Source organism: Ammodytes marinus, assembly GCF_949987685.1.
Source record: "Ammodytes marinus genome assembly, chromosome: 20".
Classification (NCBI taxonomy): domain Eukaryota; kingdom Metazoa; phylum Chordata; class Actinopteri; order Uranoscopiformes; family Ammodytidae; genus Ammodytes; species Ammodytes marinus.
In genome coordinates this window covers 23,624,647-23,643,445 of record NC_137224.1, presented here as the reverse complement: position 1 = coordinate 23,643,445, position 18,799 = coordinate 23,624,647, and the positions used below count along the sequence as shown (strand labels likewise).

Here is an 18,799-nt window from a genome sequence, read left to right as displayed (position 1 = left end):
TGGATGTTAGCTTTAACATATCCTCAACCAGCAGGTAGTGTGAATGTGATGGAGTAAGATAGAACTGCATATGTTCATTTGAAGTAACTTCCTAAAACTGACAAGAAGAGACAGACTTCTCTGGGTTTGAACTTCTCTCTCGAGTTTTCTATTTGAATGTTTCAGTGTAAACAAGATTCCAAAGGAATGCATTGTAATCCCACTTTGTATGATTATTTACATACTCTTTAGGCTAAAGGTGTCATTTAAAATATCTAGTTGAGAAAGATGAGTTGAGTGAAGCAATGCTCCGTACAGGTGGTTAAAGAGACTGAGAGACACTCCAAACAGCATGTGTGTGACGCCCAGGATCACAGACATCTTCATCTTGAAGGAGTTGAGGAAGGTCAGCTTGTTGGTGGCAACATTCCAGATCTGCAAAGGTGACACAACAACAGGGTCAAGTGTTTAGGAATAGTTCTAAAGACTAGAGATCTTATCACCAAGCATTATCTAAAATATATATTTTTTAATTTCCTTAAACAGCTGCTAGCTGTAAATGATTTCATTGCAACACAATGGTGTATGTGTATGACTCAGTGAGTGTAGACGTTTTACCGGGTCGATTCCGAGTGGGTAAGGCCCACCGAACACCCCAGGAACAGCTGGGTCTAACTGGAGAACTTTATTTGCTTCGAGTGTCTCAAACCTAAGACAGGTCAACAGGAAATGAATGAATGTATTGGTAGGTTATTTACTGTACATGTTGTAGGTTTGATAAGAATAGCAAAATATCCTAAACCATGAGGCAACCACAACCATATATGTGATACAGTGTCAGTGCAAGCCCAGCTGGTGGCTGACATACGTCCAGTTAGCTCCTTTAGGGCTGAACATGGGCCTGACGCTCCAGCCAGAGCCAAACATGTTGAGGGACTTGGAGAAGCAGTCGTTGTAGATGATGCCCGTGTAGATGGAGAAGATCCCCATCAGCAGGATGATGTAGCGACCACCAAACACCATGTTGAACATCTGCACACACACACACACACACACACACACACACACACACACACACACACACACACACACACACACACACACACACACACACACACACACACACACACACACACACACACACACACACACACACACACACATACACACACACAACTCATCATATGTGTGCTAGGTTTGTAATACAGGTACTTTAAACTTGTAGAGCTGTTATTACTGTATTACAGAAAAGTGGCAGTTACAAATACTTTTTCACTCGTTGTTGGAACAAGATTTTTTTTTCTGGTTCATTTTTTGAATACAAATCTGTCATTTACTCCTACTTAAAGGAATACTTCACCCATACGGAACCGGCGTTCTATCATTATAAAAGGTCTATAATAATATAATGAATGAGGTTTTTATTCCCTCAGTCTTCCCTCAGTCTTCCCTTGGCCCAGCTGTCCTGTTAATCCTAACCCTACATTTTACCATGTGTGACGTCACACATGGGAAAATGTAGGGTTTAGACAGTGAGACCATAAAACCCTCTTTCTGCCTTTTCTCAGGCTAGGATGAACCGATTTCTAAAATGTTCGCACATTTATACTGTATAGGATCTCAGAGTTCAATACACCTTCATATTCCACCGGCTGGAGTAGGTCTTTAAGGTGCTGTTTATACGAAAACACAAAACGGTGCATCTGCGAAAAATATATAATTTACATGAAAACAGCAAACGCAGGCATGAAACCTCAAAGTTCTGAGATCAACTCCCAGGGAGGAAACTTTGGAAAACACAATGGTTTTGGTTTCTTGTAAACTACGAAACCATTTCCCCTGGTAACGCTGACGTCACGGCTCCACTTCACACATGCGTAGTCTATAACATTTGCTGTCAAAATACCCACACACGAGTTATAAAGTTAGAAGACAACATAACATGCACGGTGTCTCCGCGGCACCATCACTGTGATCAGCGGAGAGTGTCGTGCAGGGCTCAAATATAACACTCGCCAATTTAGTCTGAGCGATTAGTAAGTTATTGAGACCACCCGCCACTTTGTCTGGGGAAAGATTTGTGCTCTGCCGGTTTTTCTAGCAAAATAAACTTGTCACCACCTGTAATGCCAGGGACACGGCTTTCTACATTAAAATACACTATCTATAGATCAGCGCGCAGCGGTTAAGTTACTGTTCAAACAAACAGAGCATTAAGGCTACGGCTTCACAGTAAAAGCATTTCACTGGCTAAACATTAATAGCATTTCACTGGACAAACGTGAGTTGACTTTTATTTTGAAGTACGCCTAACAGGAAGGTAGCCGCTCACAAAGCCCCTTCACTATCAGCATGTCTTCTGTTTTCACTAGTTCTACGTGGTGAAATAAGAGGACAGAAACCTTGTCATTTATAATACTTGTAACCCTAAGCTTACACCAACCGCTTTATGAACGTTAGTGGCATTAATTTTCGGTTACAGTAAGGTTTTATGGATCAAATTGTACCGGAAGAGCTATCTACTAGGCTGTGTCACCGCTGACTATTGGCTTGGCATGCCTACTACAGCGATTTCAGCCCGTTTCCTCTGAAAACATGTGTACGAGTGAATATTTAAAATCAATTGCGTCTGAACGGGTTAACTTTTGAAACCAAAAACGGGAAAACTGTCACGTTTTCACCGTGTAAAGGGCCCCTCAGTGTTCTGTAATCTGAAGTATTGTACTTTCAAGTTGCATTCCTCATAAAGTAAAAACATGTCACATGATAAACCGTGGGAGAAAGATTATTTAAATTAATCATTTTGATCAAGACAATTTCAGAAAACAGCTATCTTAAGTCCAAGGAGATGTATTTAAATTGTCTCTTTGGTTAAACAAACAGCCAAAAAATAAATAAAAAAAGAATGTTCATGTTTCTTTAAGATAAGACAAAGAAAATCAGCATCAGTGTGTCCATACAATAGAGGAAAAATAATTAAAAAAAGGCACTCATTACAGAAAAAACTAATATTTTCAATATTATTAATTAACCACTGTATCCTTATTGCATCTTAATCCACTTTAATATAATCAAACATAGTGTTGTGCAGTAGCTGCAGCAGGGTAGAAAGTACTAAAATACAAAAACACATGGCAATAAAATGAAGGACGGCGTCATTATGTAGATAAGGTTAGTGTAACTGTACCCCGGCATAGTTTAAATAAATATTACGTCTTCCTTAATGGACAACTCATTTGTTGCACCACCCAGTGAGCATGCAACGCTCCAATCAAACACACTCAGGATGTTTCGTTGACCAATCAGGTGCATGCTGGCTCGTGCATAATAACAGCTTGTGTCATGCACAGAGAATGAAGCAATAGACAAGAGGACAGTACTGTGAGTCTAATCTCTCCCTGCGTTCTGAATCTCATACTCGTTCTTTCTTCTATTCTACATACTACATCCGACGATAAAAATAATCTAGTTAGGATGCAGTAGGCATAAAATTTACTCTCTTATTTCATCATAACATCGCGCCTTGATCTTGCCTCTTGCTTTTATATCCGTCGCATCCCCGTTTGTTTTCATATGGAGGCTCCATTGATGTGACGTCACTTCAAGTTCGCACTGGATTATAGGTCACAATCGCCCAAATAGGATGCTGTTTTCAACACTAAAAATCTTGGATGGATGTAGTAGACATCCGGGTCTTTCTAACCATCCCAAATCTGGCCACAAGAATCGGGACATCCTAAATCTTGTTTCTACCATACTAAATAGTAGAAAGTATGCGATTGGGAACGCAGGGATAGTCTTACTGTACCTCGTTGTCACTCTTCTGAGCGAGCAGGCGAGTCTCTCTGATGACCAGGTAGAGGGCAGCACAGGTCATGAGCAGCCCGTGACCCATGTCCCCAAACATCACCGCAAACAGGAAGGGGAAGGTAATGATGGTGTATGGAGCTGGAACACAGGAACGCACCGCAACACAATCAACATCCAATGCAAAAGCAGTCTAATAGAAGGCAATTATCAATCACTATTGAAACAGCAAGAAGCTCTCAACGTTTTGACAAATCACTCCTCATGTGCTGAATCTGACAACCAACATCATCTTAACCTTGAACAGGTCGGCTTTACCAACTTTTCATACCCAGCACAAGGTAAAACTGTAGTTAGTTCAAGGAATCTAAGCGTATGTGGTCTGCAGTATAGGGCATATAAGGCATATTTAACATGGGAGTCAACAAGAAATTGCTCTGTTTTGAAACCTGCCCCTAGTAGCCACTCGGGTTCACTGCAATTTGTGTCACTTCCTCATTGGATGCTGGTAGAACTCGCTGCGGTTGGGGCTTGGTCCTGACCAATTATCGAGAAGTTACAATACAATCCCAATGCATGGTGTTAAACTCACTCTTGACACTCTGTAATTACTTTGGTATGATGATGGGAATAAAAGGGAGACCCACAACACTGTTTAAAGTTGTCATAACAAACAATATTGAACCAAGCTGTCCATAACAGTGTTTTCAATTTAATACATGAGAAGATAGTCGTATAATGTCACCTTTTTAGTGATAAACTACTCCAAGTTTTAGTGATAATTATTCAAAAATGTATAAATGCATTAGTATGAGTAATTCAATCATAAACAGATCATTCCTAGTCTGACCTGGGTTGATTTCCCGGTAGTTGCCGATGCCGTAGGCGTCCACAATGTGCTGGAAGCCTGAGGTGAACTTGTTGGTCTTGTTGAAGGTTGGTGGAGTCTGTTTGGTGTGCATCCTGTTGAGGATGGAGGGCACTGTGGAGCCACTCCTCTCCTGTCAATACACACCAGCAATGAGCACACCACTTACACAGGCCCCCAAGCCTGACCTATGGGAAACTCCCATTCCGATATCTGGGTTTTGGATATCGGCCGATAGCGATACTGTTCGGTATCATAATCATCATACATTTCTCTGTTGGTGGTGATGTTATGTGTAAGGTTAGGAAGACTTAAGAAACACAGCAACTCTAATTTAAAAGAGCAACAAATATTTAGAAATACATCAAAAGGTTTATCTGAACTGCTATGAACGCTTTGAATACAGAAGAACATTAGAACTCTACTTTTGATCATGGTTAAAATCATTTAGGAAGAAAAGAAAAAGCACGTATGGAATTTGGATCAGAGTTGTCCGTCCGATATACAATAAGTAGATTGCAGCCATATCGGACCTGAACCGATATTGGATCAGACTGGTCCCATCCCAATACAAAACTGAAGTCCAACTTAAATGAATACAAATACATGTTAGAAGTTTGTTTGGCTAAATATGGTTCTCTCCAATGGACCAGCATTTGCACTGACTGACAATGTTAGTGCTGTAATTTTATCGGTGCTACCGTATCATATTATACTTGAGTGAAAGAGAACTTTAAATTGTTTCACGTCAATTCCAACAACCTAATATAATCTATTTCAATATTTCAAGGCCATTGTAAGTACAAGTATGGGTGAGAAGAAGCTGTCACTATAGGTTGCTTCAAAAGACTGTTGCCTATATAGCAGAGAGAGAAATAGGGTATACGTTTTCCTACACAACACTACAAAAACAGCGCTATGAAATAGAGTTCATGATAAGCGTTTTCTTTTTACAATATAGAAAAGCATGGAAAAAAGTAAAGAATTAGCGTGTACAAATAGTGTATACAAACGGAACAAATGCACAGAAACAAAATCTGAGTCTACACCCCACCCCCTTCCCTTCAATAAAAGGATTATAATAAGATAAATGAATATCAAAAACCATGGAAATAATCCAAAGATGATAGTGTATATATGTGCCCATGTCCAAACACAATTAATGATGATTGTTAAATCAACGTACCGTGCCTCGGCGCAGGGCGAACTGAATGGAGTCCAGGTCTGAGACGGGGCACCACACCTCAGCGATCAGACACTTCTGTGTCACGTCTATGTTGCAGAGGTTGAGGGTGTGGTAGATGGCCTTCATCTTCCTCACCTTGATGAACCAGACCCTCATGGTCTTGGAGGCAGCCTGCAGCACGCGCTGACGGTGGTCCTCTGTTTGGTTTAGCACCTACAGGAGCACAGGGGAAACATTTAGTTCAGACTATGCTCTATTCCAGGGGTTCCCAACCTTTTTTGTTCAAAGAACCTACATATTCACTGAAAAAAATCCAGGTCCCGGTTGCAAATTATAATGCCTGAATTTAAAAAATGTTAAACGTATGGCTGTTTCTTTTTTTTTACATTGCTGTTCATTTCTTTAACCTTGAGAAAGCTAGAAAATAGGGATTATTCCCAAACTCCTCCCCTTCCCCTTCCCCTTCCTCTTCCTCTTCCTCGCTGTAGTCTACCGTTGATGCTCCGCTCAGAACGGGAGACAACACAAAGTGCACACGTGTGTTTGATATGGTTTGATAGTATCCAGCTCATGTTGCTGCACACACATCATTGACGGTGTTGGTCGGCAACTTTTATAACAGGTCCATGGCCGGTCAACAAATGTCACTACTTTGAAAGGACGCGTTGCGCCTTCCTGGGCTTAGCGCCGCCCACGACGATTGTGATTGGTTTAATGAAGTGAAAACAGGCCAGCCCAGTTTCTCCCCCCTATACTCCAAACAATATAGCTCGTGTCCACACCAAACTGCCAGACTATTCCCAAACCAAAGACCCTGGAGCAGAACCAGGGGTTTTTAAAAGACCAACTTTGAGATACACCAACACTAGGAGAATGAACAAAGGTCCTTCTCTGATAAGAATGAATGCACTAGATGTCTGCCTACACTCTGCCTAGGGCTATTTATCAACTACATCTGCCTGAATACAGACGTCCTGTGGTGCAACATGTTTGATAGATTTCTTGTTTATTGACCTGCAGTTTAACCAAGACCCTTTTGAAAGAATGATTACATTTGAAAAAAGAACTGCTATTGAGAATGTCTCTTAGACAATGAGCAGGAATTACTCCAAGGTCAACCACCTATAGAAGCTGTTTTAACTCTATGAAGCTGTTTGGATTGATGTCATAGTAATGTGAGTTAAAGATCCACTAAGGTAAGACACATACCATCTGGAGGTCCTCGATGCGGCTGTTGACTCCAGCCAGCATCTCCTTCCTCTCCTGAGGGGTCTCTGGACATGGGTAGAGGGAGGCACGGAACCTGCAAGCACACACTCAACTCAGTTATAGGTATAGATGTGTAGTATCTCAAAGCCCAAACCAAGATAACACTAATGTAATGTGGGGGTATTTTTTTCTCAGACTTGACAAAATACATTAAAAAGGTGCATCTAAAAACGTAAAGGAATAGTTCAACATTTTGACCTTGTTGCCTCACTCTCCGGCTCAGGAAAAGGCGACAGAAGAAGAAGTTCCTGTAGCTGTGCCAGCTTTTTTTCTTATATGGAAATGGCCAAAGGTCATCCAGGTTAGCTTAGCTCAAACACTGGTAGTCAAGTGGAGCAGGTCAAAAGATAGACTTTACAACATCACTAAACATATACAGTATTTGATACTTAAATGACATAACATGTAAAAATATAGAGCGCCACACAACGTGGTAGATAAACAAGTCCCAACCATAGATAGCATACAAAACCAACCAGCACACAGGAGCGTTTAGTGATGTTGTAAAGTTTATTTTTTGACCTGCTCCCGTCGACTACCAGTATTTGAGCTAAACTAACCTGGATGAGAGACCTACAGTATGCCCATTACGGGCATCAAAAATGCACGCACAGTTACAGGAACAGTCTTCTGTCGCCTTATTTTTGCCAGAGAGGGAGGCAAAAGCTAAAAATGAAACATTTGAACTATTCCTTGAAGGACAAGTAGTTAATTTTGTACACATAATGTGAAACATTTCAAGATCTTATACTGTGTTCATTTAGATGATTAAGGCGTAGTGCTCATGGATATCCAAAATCCAGTATCTCAAAATTCATAAAAATAAATTCTGTGAAATACTGCACTGAAGATGAATGCAATATTCAGCTTGAAAATATTTGAGGCATGTTGCTCTGTAACACCCACCCCTCACATATCTTCTTGACCCTGTTCTTCAGCTGGTCTCCTTGGAAGAAGATAATGAAGACTGACTTGTGGACTTGGTCTCCCTGTTGGAAAGAGAAGAAGGAGTTAGAAAAGCTACACTCACTAACACAACTCAAAGATGACCAAACTTAATGCCAAGTCTACTATGTAAATGTCTCAAATATTATATACTATCAATATTTCGGACTGATTCTTCTGCATGTCTTTCAAGGTCTCTATGCTAGCATGTAGCTAGCATGTAGTGAGTCTTACTGTAGCTGGGTCCTCCAGAGGGTCCTCGATCTCTGCCTTCCTTAAGAAGACGTTACCACGACACACCCTCCACAGCATCCGCTCAAAGGTTGGGATCCTCTCCCTGCTGATCACTCCAGCCACAAACCTGAACAGGTCAAACATACAGGAGATGATTACAGGGTGATACAAGGGCCTATTCTTGGCATTTTGAGATAAACTGCATCACTGATATCAGTGCTCCAGAGGCCGATTAAAGCCACTACGAGTAACATGGCACGTTGGCGGCCCCTTTGGCCAAAAGCGGTAGTATTTTTAGGACGCCAGCTGTCGTGAAGCTGTTTTCTAGCTAGTGCCGGGCGTGCAAGATTCAAATGATCAGGAATAGGCTATAGTGCATGTCTGTGTGTTGAAAGTGTGAGGGCACCGGACTCTTTTCGGCTCCGTGAGAGTGGTTAGTGACACAGCATCAACTAATGCCAGTAAGTGCTACACACACCTCATTGCAATGAGTTGATGCAGTGTCACCTCTCACGGAGCTGAAAGATTACGTGTCCTCACAGAAAGCTAATGAACGAGAGACGGCAGTTAGTATGGATCACGATGAGGTAATGTGTTTATGTTGTTGTAAATAATGACTATTTCAGATGAATAATGGTCATCTGATGATGCTGGTGAGGCAAAGTAAACTTTGTTTTAGTAGGCTACCGCTCATTCATTTAGGAGTAAACACTGCAGTCTAGGTTCGCTCCCGTGAAATTGTGTACACGTTGCTTGGCAACGCCCTCCCGCCCGTCTATCACTCTGTCTTTTAGCTTTTCTTCATTGCATTCTCTTTTTTTTCTTTGATGGTTCAGCCCCGTTATCAGTCATTATGACGACAAATAACTGTCTCAAACAAGGCTCCCGCTCCCCTTCCCTCACCTGGAAGGATAGGCTTCTCAAATCGCGTTGCAGCGCCACACTGAAATCTGCGACCAATACGGATATGTGACCATAGAGCATGCACGCGTGAACCGAAAATCAGACTGGGTGTGCGACCAGACCAAATGCAGTAATAAAAACTATATAAAAACGTCTTTCTTTGCACTGATGGTCTCGTTTGCTGTTAAAGGTAATTTATGATTATCAGAGGAAACATGAGGCTGTTTTAAAGATATTTAAATGTTACTCGGAGCTGCTTTAAGAAAATACACAAATATTCCAAGTGAAATTGGCGCTAATTCGCATATTTTCTCGCAATGTTGTGTCTCCACTAGTGTCTCGCCCGGTGAGATCGGGCCCTTACCCCAGTCTGAGTGGAGCCCCGCGGCCCCCCTCATTGCCTTCCATCAGGGATGAAGATTCCTCCAGCAGGTTGGGATCCTCCATCTGGCAAACACATCAGGGAACCCAGAGTTACATGATTTACAAAGGGGCAAATCAATGTTCTATTGTGCTGGGTGGGTGTGTCCTGTGCTGTGCTGTGCTGTGCTGTGCTCTGTGCTCTGTGCTCTGTGTGTGTGTGTGTGTGTGTGTGTGTGTGTGTGTGTGTGTGTGTGTGTGTGTGTGTGTGTGTGTGTGTGTGTGTGTGTGTGTGTGTGTGTGTGTGTGTGGGTGCGCGCGTATTGTGCTGTGTGTATCGTGCTGTGTATGTGTTTGTGTGTGTGTGTGTGTGTGTGTGCGTGTGTTTGTGAGCGCACCTCATCAAAGAACTGCTGTGTTCTGCGGAGGATGTGCTTGAGCTCCGTCAGCTCCAGGAAGTTCTTCTTCAGGGCTTCCTGGTTGGTGTTGATCTCCTTCAGCTCGTTCTCCAGCTTCTCAAAGGTCGCCTGCCGGTCAACGCACGCACATACACACACACACACACACACACACACACACACACACACACACACACACACACACACACACACACACACACACACACACACACACACACACACACTCATTGATTCCTGACCACACTACGTTTACATATGCTTTTGCATTGCTGTCTGTCCTTACAGAAGACAGAGTATTTTCACTGCTCATATCAACAAGCACTGATTAATATTAGCTAGTAAAAACTAACACAAGGACAACACACAAGATTTAACAGTGTCAAATCTAGGATGTTTATTCATATTAGCATGTCACAAATGTAAGAGGTTTAATGGGCTTTTTCAAACAAACTGACCAAACGATTTTAAGGCCTGATGAGGTACTTTAAAGTCACAATCCATCAAAAAAGCACACTCACTTCAAATCACATTAGTTCAAAAGCAACAAAAAATACTGTTCCTACACAGCTGTCTCTTTCACAGTCCTTTTGGTTAGCCTAATAGCATAATTGCCTAAGTCATATTTTAAGGGTTATAGAGTAGGGTAAAGTAGATGTAGAGTAGAGTAGATGTAGAATAGAGCAGATGTAGATTAAAAGTAGAGTAGAGTCAATATGATTTAGGCAATTATGCTATGAGGCTAACGATATGAAGCTTTTCTTTCCCGACATGTTTCAAAATAATAATGATGGATGAAGTGATATTGATGTTACCTCCAGGTCGATCATGTCTCTGGGGAAAGGCACCTCTGGGTTCTCTCCAGTGTCCACCGTGGGGATGGTGGCTTTCTTGATCTCCTTCTCCACAAACCCTGATCAGCACAGACACAAGCCACTTCAGATAACTTTATACATCTATCCACGTGAGATGAACACACAGCTAGCGTACAGGTAGCATGAGAACAATTCTTCTTTTTCATTATGTACTTCAAGAATAAAGTCAATCACATTTAGACTTTATTCTTGAAGTACCTAATGAATGATTTTTACATATATCTACATATGTAAGAATGCTACTTATCTAGACACAAGCCATACAGAACCATAGGGGAGAACGGGGGAATGTGAGACATCGGGTAATATTGTATTTGGTCAGAGTTACTTTCAAGTGTTTAGAATTTTTTTTTTGCTTAATTGACCAAACCCCATGATTACTAGTCCGACATTAGTTTTGGAGTATTTGGTTTTCAGGATGTGTTGTTATGGTAGTTTCAGAGTGGAAAAGTGGATCAGTGTACCCCCTTGATTTCTCTGGTCTGTCTCAGTTTACCCCTAAGCTGGGGTAAAGTGAAACACAAGACAACTTTTTTTAAAACATTCATATTTTCCCTGCCCTTCTTCCTGAATAAATTCTGATAATGTCCATTGCTAGGAAACATCCCGAATGAATGGGAAATGTGTACATTTTACTGATAAATAATTGCAGCTCGCTTAGAGGGGAGCAAATGTAAAAAGTGTCTCACATTACCCCGTTCTCCCCTATAGGCCTGAGTGTATCATGACTTACTCAGCTTCCTGTCCATCTCCTCACATCTCCTCACTTCATTCACAAACTTGCGCTGGAACACGTTCACGTCTGGGTTTAACTGTGGGTGGAAAAAAAGAGAAGATTTTAATATTTCTGACGCACTCCTTAAAGGTGCACTCTGGGTGTGTCAGAGAAGTCACCATTTACCTGGTGTTTGGTGTTTTGTGTCCCCAACGGAGCCTACAAGGCAGCGCTGCCTGGAAGGCTCCGTTGGTGGGCACAAAACACCATCAAACCCCTTTTTCTAAGGAATATTCTCATTACTGAATAAACAATGCAGCATATAATAAAAAATTGGATCCCTGGGACACTGTTCATGTTAGAAAGAAAGCTACCTGAAAAGCTATTCACTGTTTCACTGTGTTGTTAAGCGGCAGGGCCCACAGTCTTCCGTTTGGTTCCAGGTGCCTCAAAATGATTTTGATTTGATTTATGATGGTAGAATTATTCAATACTAAGAATAACATGTAGAGGAAAATATGTTTTGTAAACTGACTACAGGCTCTCAAATGTAAACAGGCCTCCCTTTCCTAAAACTGTGTACTGCACCTTTAAGGCCAGAACACACCGGCCCGATAATCGCAGTCGGAGAGTCAGGAAGGGGCGGGGACACGAATCTTTGGTGTGTGCCGTGACGTCGGTCGTCGTAGATGTCGTCGGGCTTCTTTTGAGCCAATTGAACATGTTCAATCGGCGGCGGACAGTCTTTCAGTTGGAGCAATTTGATTGGTGGAGGGCTAGCGAATCAGTGAAGCCCGGAAGTGAGGCGGGAAGCACAAACAGCTAACAACAGTTAGCCATTGTTTTAATGTGTTTGTTTGTTTCGTTCAGCGAGTACTCACATGCATCAACCCTTGTTGACTGCTCGACACCATGCTTGACACTCTCTGCTAAAAATGGTGCTCTTTATGGTCCATAAATATAAATACGTATTTCTATCTATGTTTATGGTCTAGAGAGCGCTGTCCCATCATTTCCGGCTACCGTATTTTTTTGGGCCACAATACAGATTATGGAGACATTACGACATTACGTCCCGCGCAAGCGCAGAGCGTACGGAAAGTCAGTAGTCACTCGGTGTGTTCTTGACTGGAGCTGCCTGAAACGGCTGACTCCATTTTCGGGTAGTCGGACCGGTGTGTCCTGGCCTTTAAATATATTTGGCTAAAAGCTGAAATGACTAATGGCCCGGGAAGTGAAATGAAAACATCTATATCTAAATGTATTATATTATGTATCACTAGTACGAGATGCTTAGGTGTGATGTGAGGGACAATAAAGGAGTTACACCATATATCCAACTAAATGAAAGGGATTATTTGTGCCTTGATGAAATGGTAAATGGACTTGACTTATATAGCACTTTTTTCTCAGCCCCAAAGCGCTTTACAATTCTTACCACATTCACCCATTCATACACTGATGGCAGTAGCTGCCATGCAAGGCGCCATCTGAACCATCTGGAGCAATTTGGGGTTCAGTGTCTTGCCCAGGGACACTTGGACATGTGGTGGGTAGGCGGGGGATGGAACCTCCGACCCTGCACTCCAGAGGATGATCTCCCTACCCACTGCACCATGAGAAGATTGCTACTCACGTCTCTGAACTGCACCATGCCCAGTTCCCCCAGCTCACTGACACAGCAGTAGGCTGCCTCAGACTGGAGGAAGAGCTGGGCCAGGGTCATCTCCTCACTGCGGAACAGTTCCCCCATGATGACTAGCACACCTCAGCTGATACACACAAACACTGCACCTAGGGACAGGAAGACACACAACAAGTAGATTTAGTTTAAAAATATCAAATCATTTCATCAATTATTTTTTATTTTTTTACAGTGAAAAGTTAACCATCATACACCATTATTCTAACATTGTTATACACTGAATAAAGTTGTTTTTGCATCGGCAGAGAAAACTTGGTTAAGTTGAGAGAGGCCGAGATGATTTATCGGCCTGTGGCATGTTCCACAGCCACAACTGACATACCATGGCATGTTCGGCGCAGTAACGGTAAATGCCGGTCCCAAAAATGGTATCCAGTCATTTCAAAAGCAACAAAAATCAGATCGCACATATCCTAACAATAGAGCAGACCAGAGAAACATATACATCCCTTTATTTACGGTGTTATGTTGTGATATAGTGTCAATAAAGACCAAATATATACAGTATATAGCTATACATTTATGGCAATACTGGAAGAGGAAGGGTACCATTTTTTGGAGCAGCATTTAACGTTACTGAGCAGCACATGCCATGTAATGGTATGTTACTGGTCGCTGTGGAACATGCCACAGGCCGATAAACCATCTCGGCCCTACTGTTTTCATAGGCGCAACTCATGTACTCAACTCTGCTGCTCATCCCACACATGTATTTCCCTTACAATCGTGGCACCATTTAAAAAGGGAAATAAACAGGCTTTCCAACGCTATAAGATTTAATGCCAAGAAGCGTTGTTACAACAAAGAAATAATCAAACAAACAAACACACATTTAAAAGGAAAGTATTGTTTTGAAAAAGAACAGCAATAGTTTCATTTGAAAAGCTGGATTTAGTTTGTTTTAGAGAATCTCTGCCGGAAAAAAATAACCAAAATGATGAATTCAAATGTCTATTGATTGAGAAATCAATTGATCAATAATCATTCTGGCTATAGACATCTGCTCCAGTGCACCAGACCCTCCCTCTGAGCCAATGGACTGGTGGAATGAACTAACAGCTACTAAAGTAATGCAACAAAGTACAGTTTGAAGGGATCTGTCATTTGACTATTGTCATTTCATGACACTTTCTGCTTAGGCACATTTCAGAGGGAAAGATCATCATCCTTATTCCACCACATTTAACTGACAACTGGTGTCACAAGTTCATTTTTAAAAACTCTGTTTTTACAGAGAAAAGTTCTGACTTCATTATTTTTAGTAGGTCAACAAATAAATGAATTGGTCAATGTAATAGCCATTGGATTAATCCATAAGGAACATCAATATAGCAAAAATGATTTTCTTTGTAATAAAAGTAAAATCAATCTCCACAGTTTAATCAAAAGACCACTAACTAGGCAGCCAGTATTCCCATCATGCCATTGGAGAGGAAATTGATGGATAAGAGATAGACACATTATTGGAATACATTAGGATAAAATTACATAAGCATATTCACAGGCATTTAAGACGAATCCAAGACATTTTCTTAAATTCCTCCAGTTATGAAAAAATGTGCTGTGTAATGTTTGTAATGAATGTCTTTAGAGTGTGTGTCCGTGTCCAGCAGCAGCACCACGCCTGTGTTTGAAGATGCTCTGAAGTCATGACAGAACTCCTGTAAATGATGGGAGGCCTAATGTGTCAAATAAAGAAGCTGTGAAAAAAGAACCAAGTTATTTAGACGGAGCGCTCATACTCGCTATGCGTCACGTGACCTGCACTCAAAAAAATAACTCATTGGATGAACTCAATTAAATTGTGGGCAGAATTTCCATCCAACAAATATATGTTACCCCAACCTAAAACAAGTCCATCCATTCAATATAATGTATCTCAGTTCATCTACCACATTTTCTTTTTAAGTTGGTCCAGCTGAAACTAAATTCATCTATGAAATTGAGTTACCTCTACATATTTGTGTCAAAGAGAGCTAAACTTAAGTAATTATATTATAGTAGTTAAAATACATTGTGTTTGTTCAACCTAAAAATATATGGTTAATTGGAAATTAATGATTCAAAAATCCCCCCCCCCACCCCACCCAATAGAACATACATGAGACATAGCGACAGTAGTTTTAAACCAACAGGATCAGTAGAACATCCAAAAGAATATTCTTTAGAACAAGACCTCAAAATGTAATTCCTAAGGTCAATAACATTTCTTATAAAAGTTCAGAGCCTGAATACAAAAATCGTTTTGCGGTTAAATACAAAGAAGGGTGTTAACCTTAGAAAGATGTCAGTACAGCCACACCATTTTCAAAACTTCCAAACATTTTCAAAATGCCCAACAGTTGCAAACATACTACAGATGTCATTGGGTAATTTGTAAACCACGAACCACACAATTTAAAGCATAACAAACGCAAGTGTGTAAGTTTACACCTGAAAAATTACCAGATGAAATACAACTATGCTCATGCACGCAAACATTGCTTAAAGGTGCAGTGTGTAATATGACATCATCAAGAAAGTTCTACAAAGTTCTAGAATGCAACACTCCCTGGGTAACCCCAACCCTTTCGAATAATAACAGAAGCTACAGTGGCCTTCAAGGACAAGAACAATTCTAAATTTCAAACAATGCATCTGATGACATTCCAACTATGACACTTTCAAGATGGCGGCACTAGGCCTTGGTCCAAAATGTGCAGAAATATGGACATATATGAGATCCTTTCTAAGGGAAAAAAAGAAGATTCAAAACTTTTTTTCAGCTATTATGCACTAAATTAAATGTACTTATGGATATTATAATTACTTTCTACAAAATCTGCTAGGAAATAAAACCCCAAATTCTACACACTGCAGGTTTAACATTTTGGTGTTGAAGTCATGGAATGGAAGGAGCTCCAGTTCACACAAAAAAAAGAAAGTCCCAGTGTTATTGGTCACCCGTTCCTCCTTTCACATGAACAGCTTGATTTTCAACTACTGTATTTTGCTGTTGAGCCTGTTCAAGGTGAATGAAGAGTGAATGAAGTTTGAAATTCGACAGGCTTAAAGCAACTGTTCCAGGCAGCAAAACATCAGGGAGGAGAGTTGTAGTCCCCCGCTGCAGGCGGAAGAGGGAGAAATGGTTGGCACCTCTGGGCATGGAAGGATCTAAGCTGTGTCAGCCCCTGAATTGAGACAGAGCTCTAGACTCAAGAGGCGTGGTCACCTCACCTGCACATGCTGCCCTAATTGACCTCAATCTTTTTGGGTTGAACGGATAGATCAGCAGAGACGATGAAGACATTTTGAGTTACATGTGTTAAACTATTTTGGTTTTTCTTTGAATGAATACAGTATATATTTCATTAGACAAATAGAATATGAATGTGTCACATCTAAGAAGGGCTTGAATCATTTTTTTGAGTGCACTAGCCTGCGCTTCAGATTTGGTCACGTTCATAAATAACTACATGACAACTTCATTATTTCTCATACATCATATATGATTCTTACAGTTATTACTCTGTTGATTTTGTTGCACTGTGTATATTTTAGATTTGATATTTAGTTTTATATCCACCCTCTCTGCATTACGTTCAGCAATATCCCTCAGAAGGCCTATAAATGAAGTTCCCTCTTACAGTATTCAACCTTTTCTGATATTAAAAATAAATCACAGATGTTCAACATATGTGGACTGAGTATATGAAGTTGAACTCCAAACAGCTTTGTGTCCATACGACAATTTGAATGTTTTTATATTTGTATGTGGAGTGAAGCTGTGGAACGGGCTGAGCGCAGTGCTAATAACGCTAAACCCTGTTCAGAAAGCGCTAAAGGCAATCATACACTGTAAACACTTGCTGTAAATTTACAGCAGGATTTCAACAGCATTAACCTGTTATTTATAAAAACAGCATTTAACTGTTAATATAAAAGGCAGTCTGTTAAATTACAGTCCTTTGCTGTTATGTTATGGAACGGTAATTTTTTTCAAAATACTGAACTTTGCTGTTAATTTACCATCAAACTTGGAAGGGACAACTTGACATGAGCTGCCTGCACATGTGAAGCTTATACAATTTTCTTCATTAATCCTCATCCATCCACATCTTAACTAATAAGTGTTGTTTACTTCATATCCTCTGGTTAGGTTTACTTAAAGTTGAGTTATATTTACTTGGAAATGGAAAGTGCAGTTAACGTAATTAAAGCAAGTTAGTCTGAAGTTATGTTTACTCAGTAGAATGAAGGAAACGGATTGCCTTAGATAAATCAAGTAAGCACAACAAAGTGTATTGTAGAGACGCCCCCTTTCCCACAATGACTTGCACTGGACTAAACGTTTGGTATGTTGCTATTTGCACCCTCAGTAAAGGGGATGTTTCTCTCCATTACCTCACTATGCATTTTGTTTAAATAAAACATTTCTGTGTGAACTAACTGTTGTTTTTTTGGTTATAACAAACGGTTTGTGGAAATCTTAAACAAGATCCCTAGTTCAACTCAGGAGACAATTTACAATAGACATGAATCATTCCATTGAACTTGATATATTGTAACGAGTGTCTTGAAGTAACAAAAGAAAGCTGCTCTCTGTGTTTAGCATTTGAACAAATAGGGGACATAGTAAACTTACATATGGAATGAAACACATCTGCCCAATGAAATACAACATCCCCTTCGCTCACGGTGCATACAGCAACATAACAAACATTTAGTCCAGGTTCATCCCTTTTTTCATTAACAGTATAATCCTGTCAATTTTAGTGACAGTAAAATAATGTTAATTTAACAGTAATATAAAGGCAACCCTGCTGCCAGTTGATTACTGTTCTTTTACAGGGACATTTCTAACAGTGTACATGTTCACGAGGTAGGCCTACAGGGAGGAAGGCGGGCTTTGAACAGGTGTTCTAACAGATTAGTCATTTATTTCTTTATTTACATTATTTATTTTTCTATTGTGGAAATAGGCTCTGTAATTATGTTTCCTTATGTGTGACCTGTGTGTGGGTTTTAAACAACTTTTCCGACATCTTTGTAGTCTTTTTGTTGTTACTTTTATTATAGGCTAATAGTATTTGTTTTGTAGGCCCTACATCTTCGAAGTAAAGCATCAATTCATTCATTCATTCATTCGAACGAAAACCTTCACTCACTAGCACTGTAGGCCTATACTGGAATATGCTAATGCTAAATAACGAGTGGAAAGGGCGCTTATTGGCCGGGGATGCAGCAGCCTTTTAGAATATCAGCTCCTATCTTCTCAGGGCGCTGAGGGGAGTGACATAGTCTGAATATCAGGTTAAAATGCAAGTCGTTGATACAAAAAACATCGAATGAAATAAAAACGATTCCACTAATAAACACAAGCTACTGTGAATAGTCTTGATAGCATCATAGGCATACACATAGGCTATCAGAGCGGCTCATCCCCGCTGCGGTGCCCTTCACTGCTCAAGGACGCCATGATGCTGCTCTACAGCTCGATGGAGCATCTTCCTCCTCCTCTCACCTCCTGCCATAGCACGCTATTCAAGTAATACACC

At 40.7% G+C, this 18,799-nt stretch overlaps 1 protein-coding gene across 8 annotated transcripts in view; it reads right to left on the bottom strand.

The window, feature by feature from the left end:
• Positions 1–13,310, bottom strand: part of atp6v0a1b (ATPase H+ transporting V0 subunit a1b) — a gene marked incomplete at its 5' end in the record, with an annotated part of 42,034 nt that extends 28,724 nt beyond the window's left edge. For 5 of the 8 annotated variants that reach the window (XM_080048478.1, XM_080048477.1, XM_080048480.1 and 2 more), the window contains 14 exons: positions 296–414; positions 598–688; positions 848–1,011; positions 3,788–3,927; positions 4,637–4,787; positions 5,841–6,053; positions 7,050–7,143; positions 8,016–8,098; positions 8,289–8,415; positions 9,556–9,638; positions 9,950–10,078; positions 10,783–10,880; positions 11,576–11,654; positions 13,194–13,310. In XM_080048478.1, coding sequence (XP_079904604.1) covers positions 296–414; positions 598–688; positions 848–1,011; positions 3,788–3,927; positions 4,637–4,787; positions 5,841–6,053; positions 7,050–7,143; positions 8,016–8,098; positions 8,289–8,415; positions 9,556–9,638; positions 9,950–10,078; positions 10,783–10,880; positions 11,576–11,654; positions 13,194–13,310 — 1,688 coding nt within the window. The remainder of the gene's footprint in view (positions 1–295; positions 415–597; positions 689–847; positions 1,012–3,787; positions 3,928–4,636; positions 4,788–5,840; positions 6,054–7,049; positions 7,144–8,015; positions 8,099–8,288; positions 8,416–9,555; positions 9,639–9,949; positions 10,079–10,782; positions 10,881–11,575; positions 11,655–13,193) is intronic. The other 3 variants (XM_080048484.1, XM_080048482.1, XM_080048483.1) reach the window with 3 other exon arrangements.
• Positions 13,311–18,799: the final 5,489 nt, after the last annotated feature.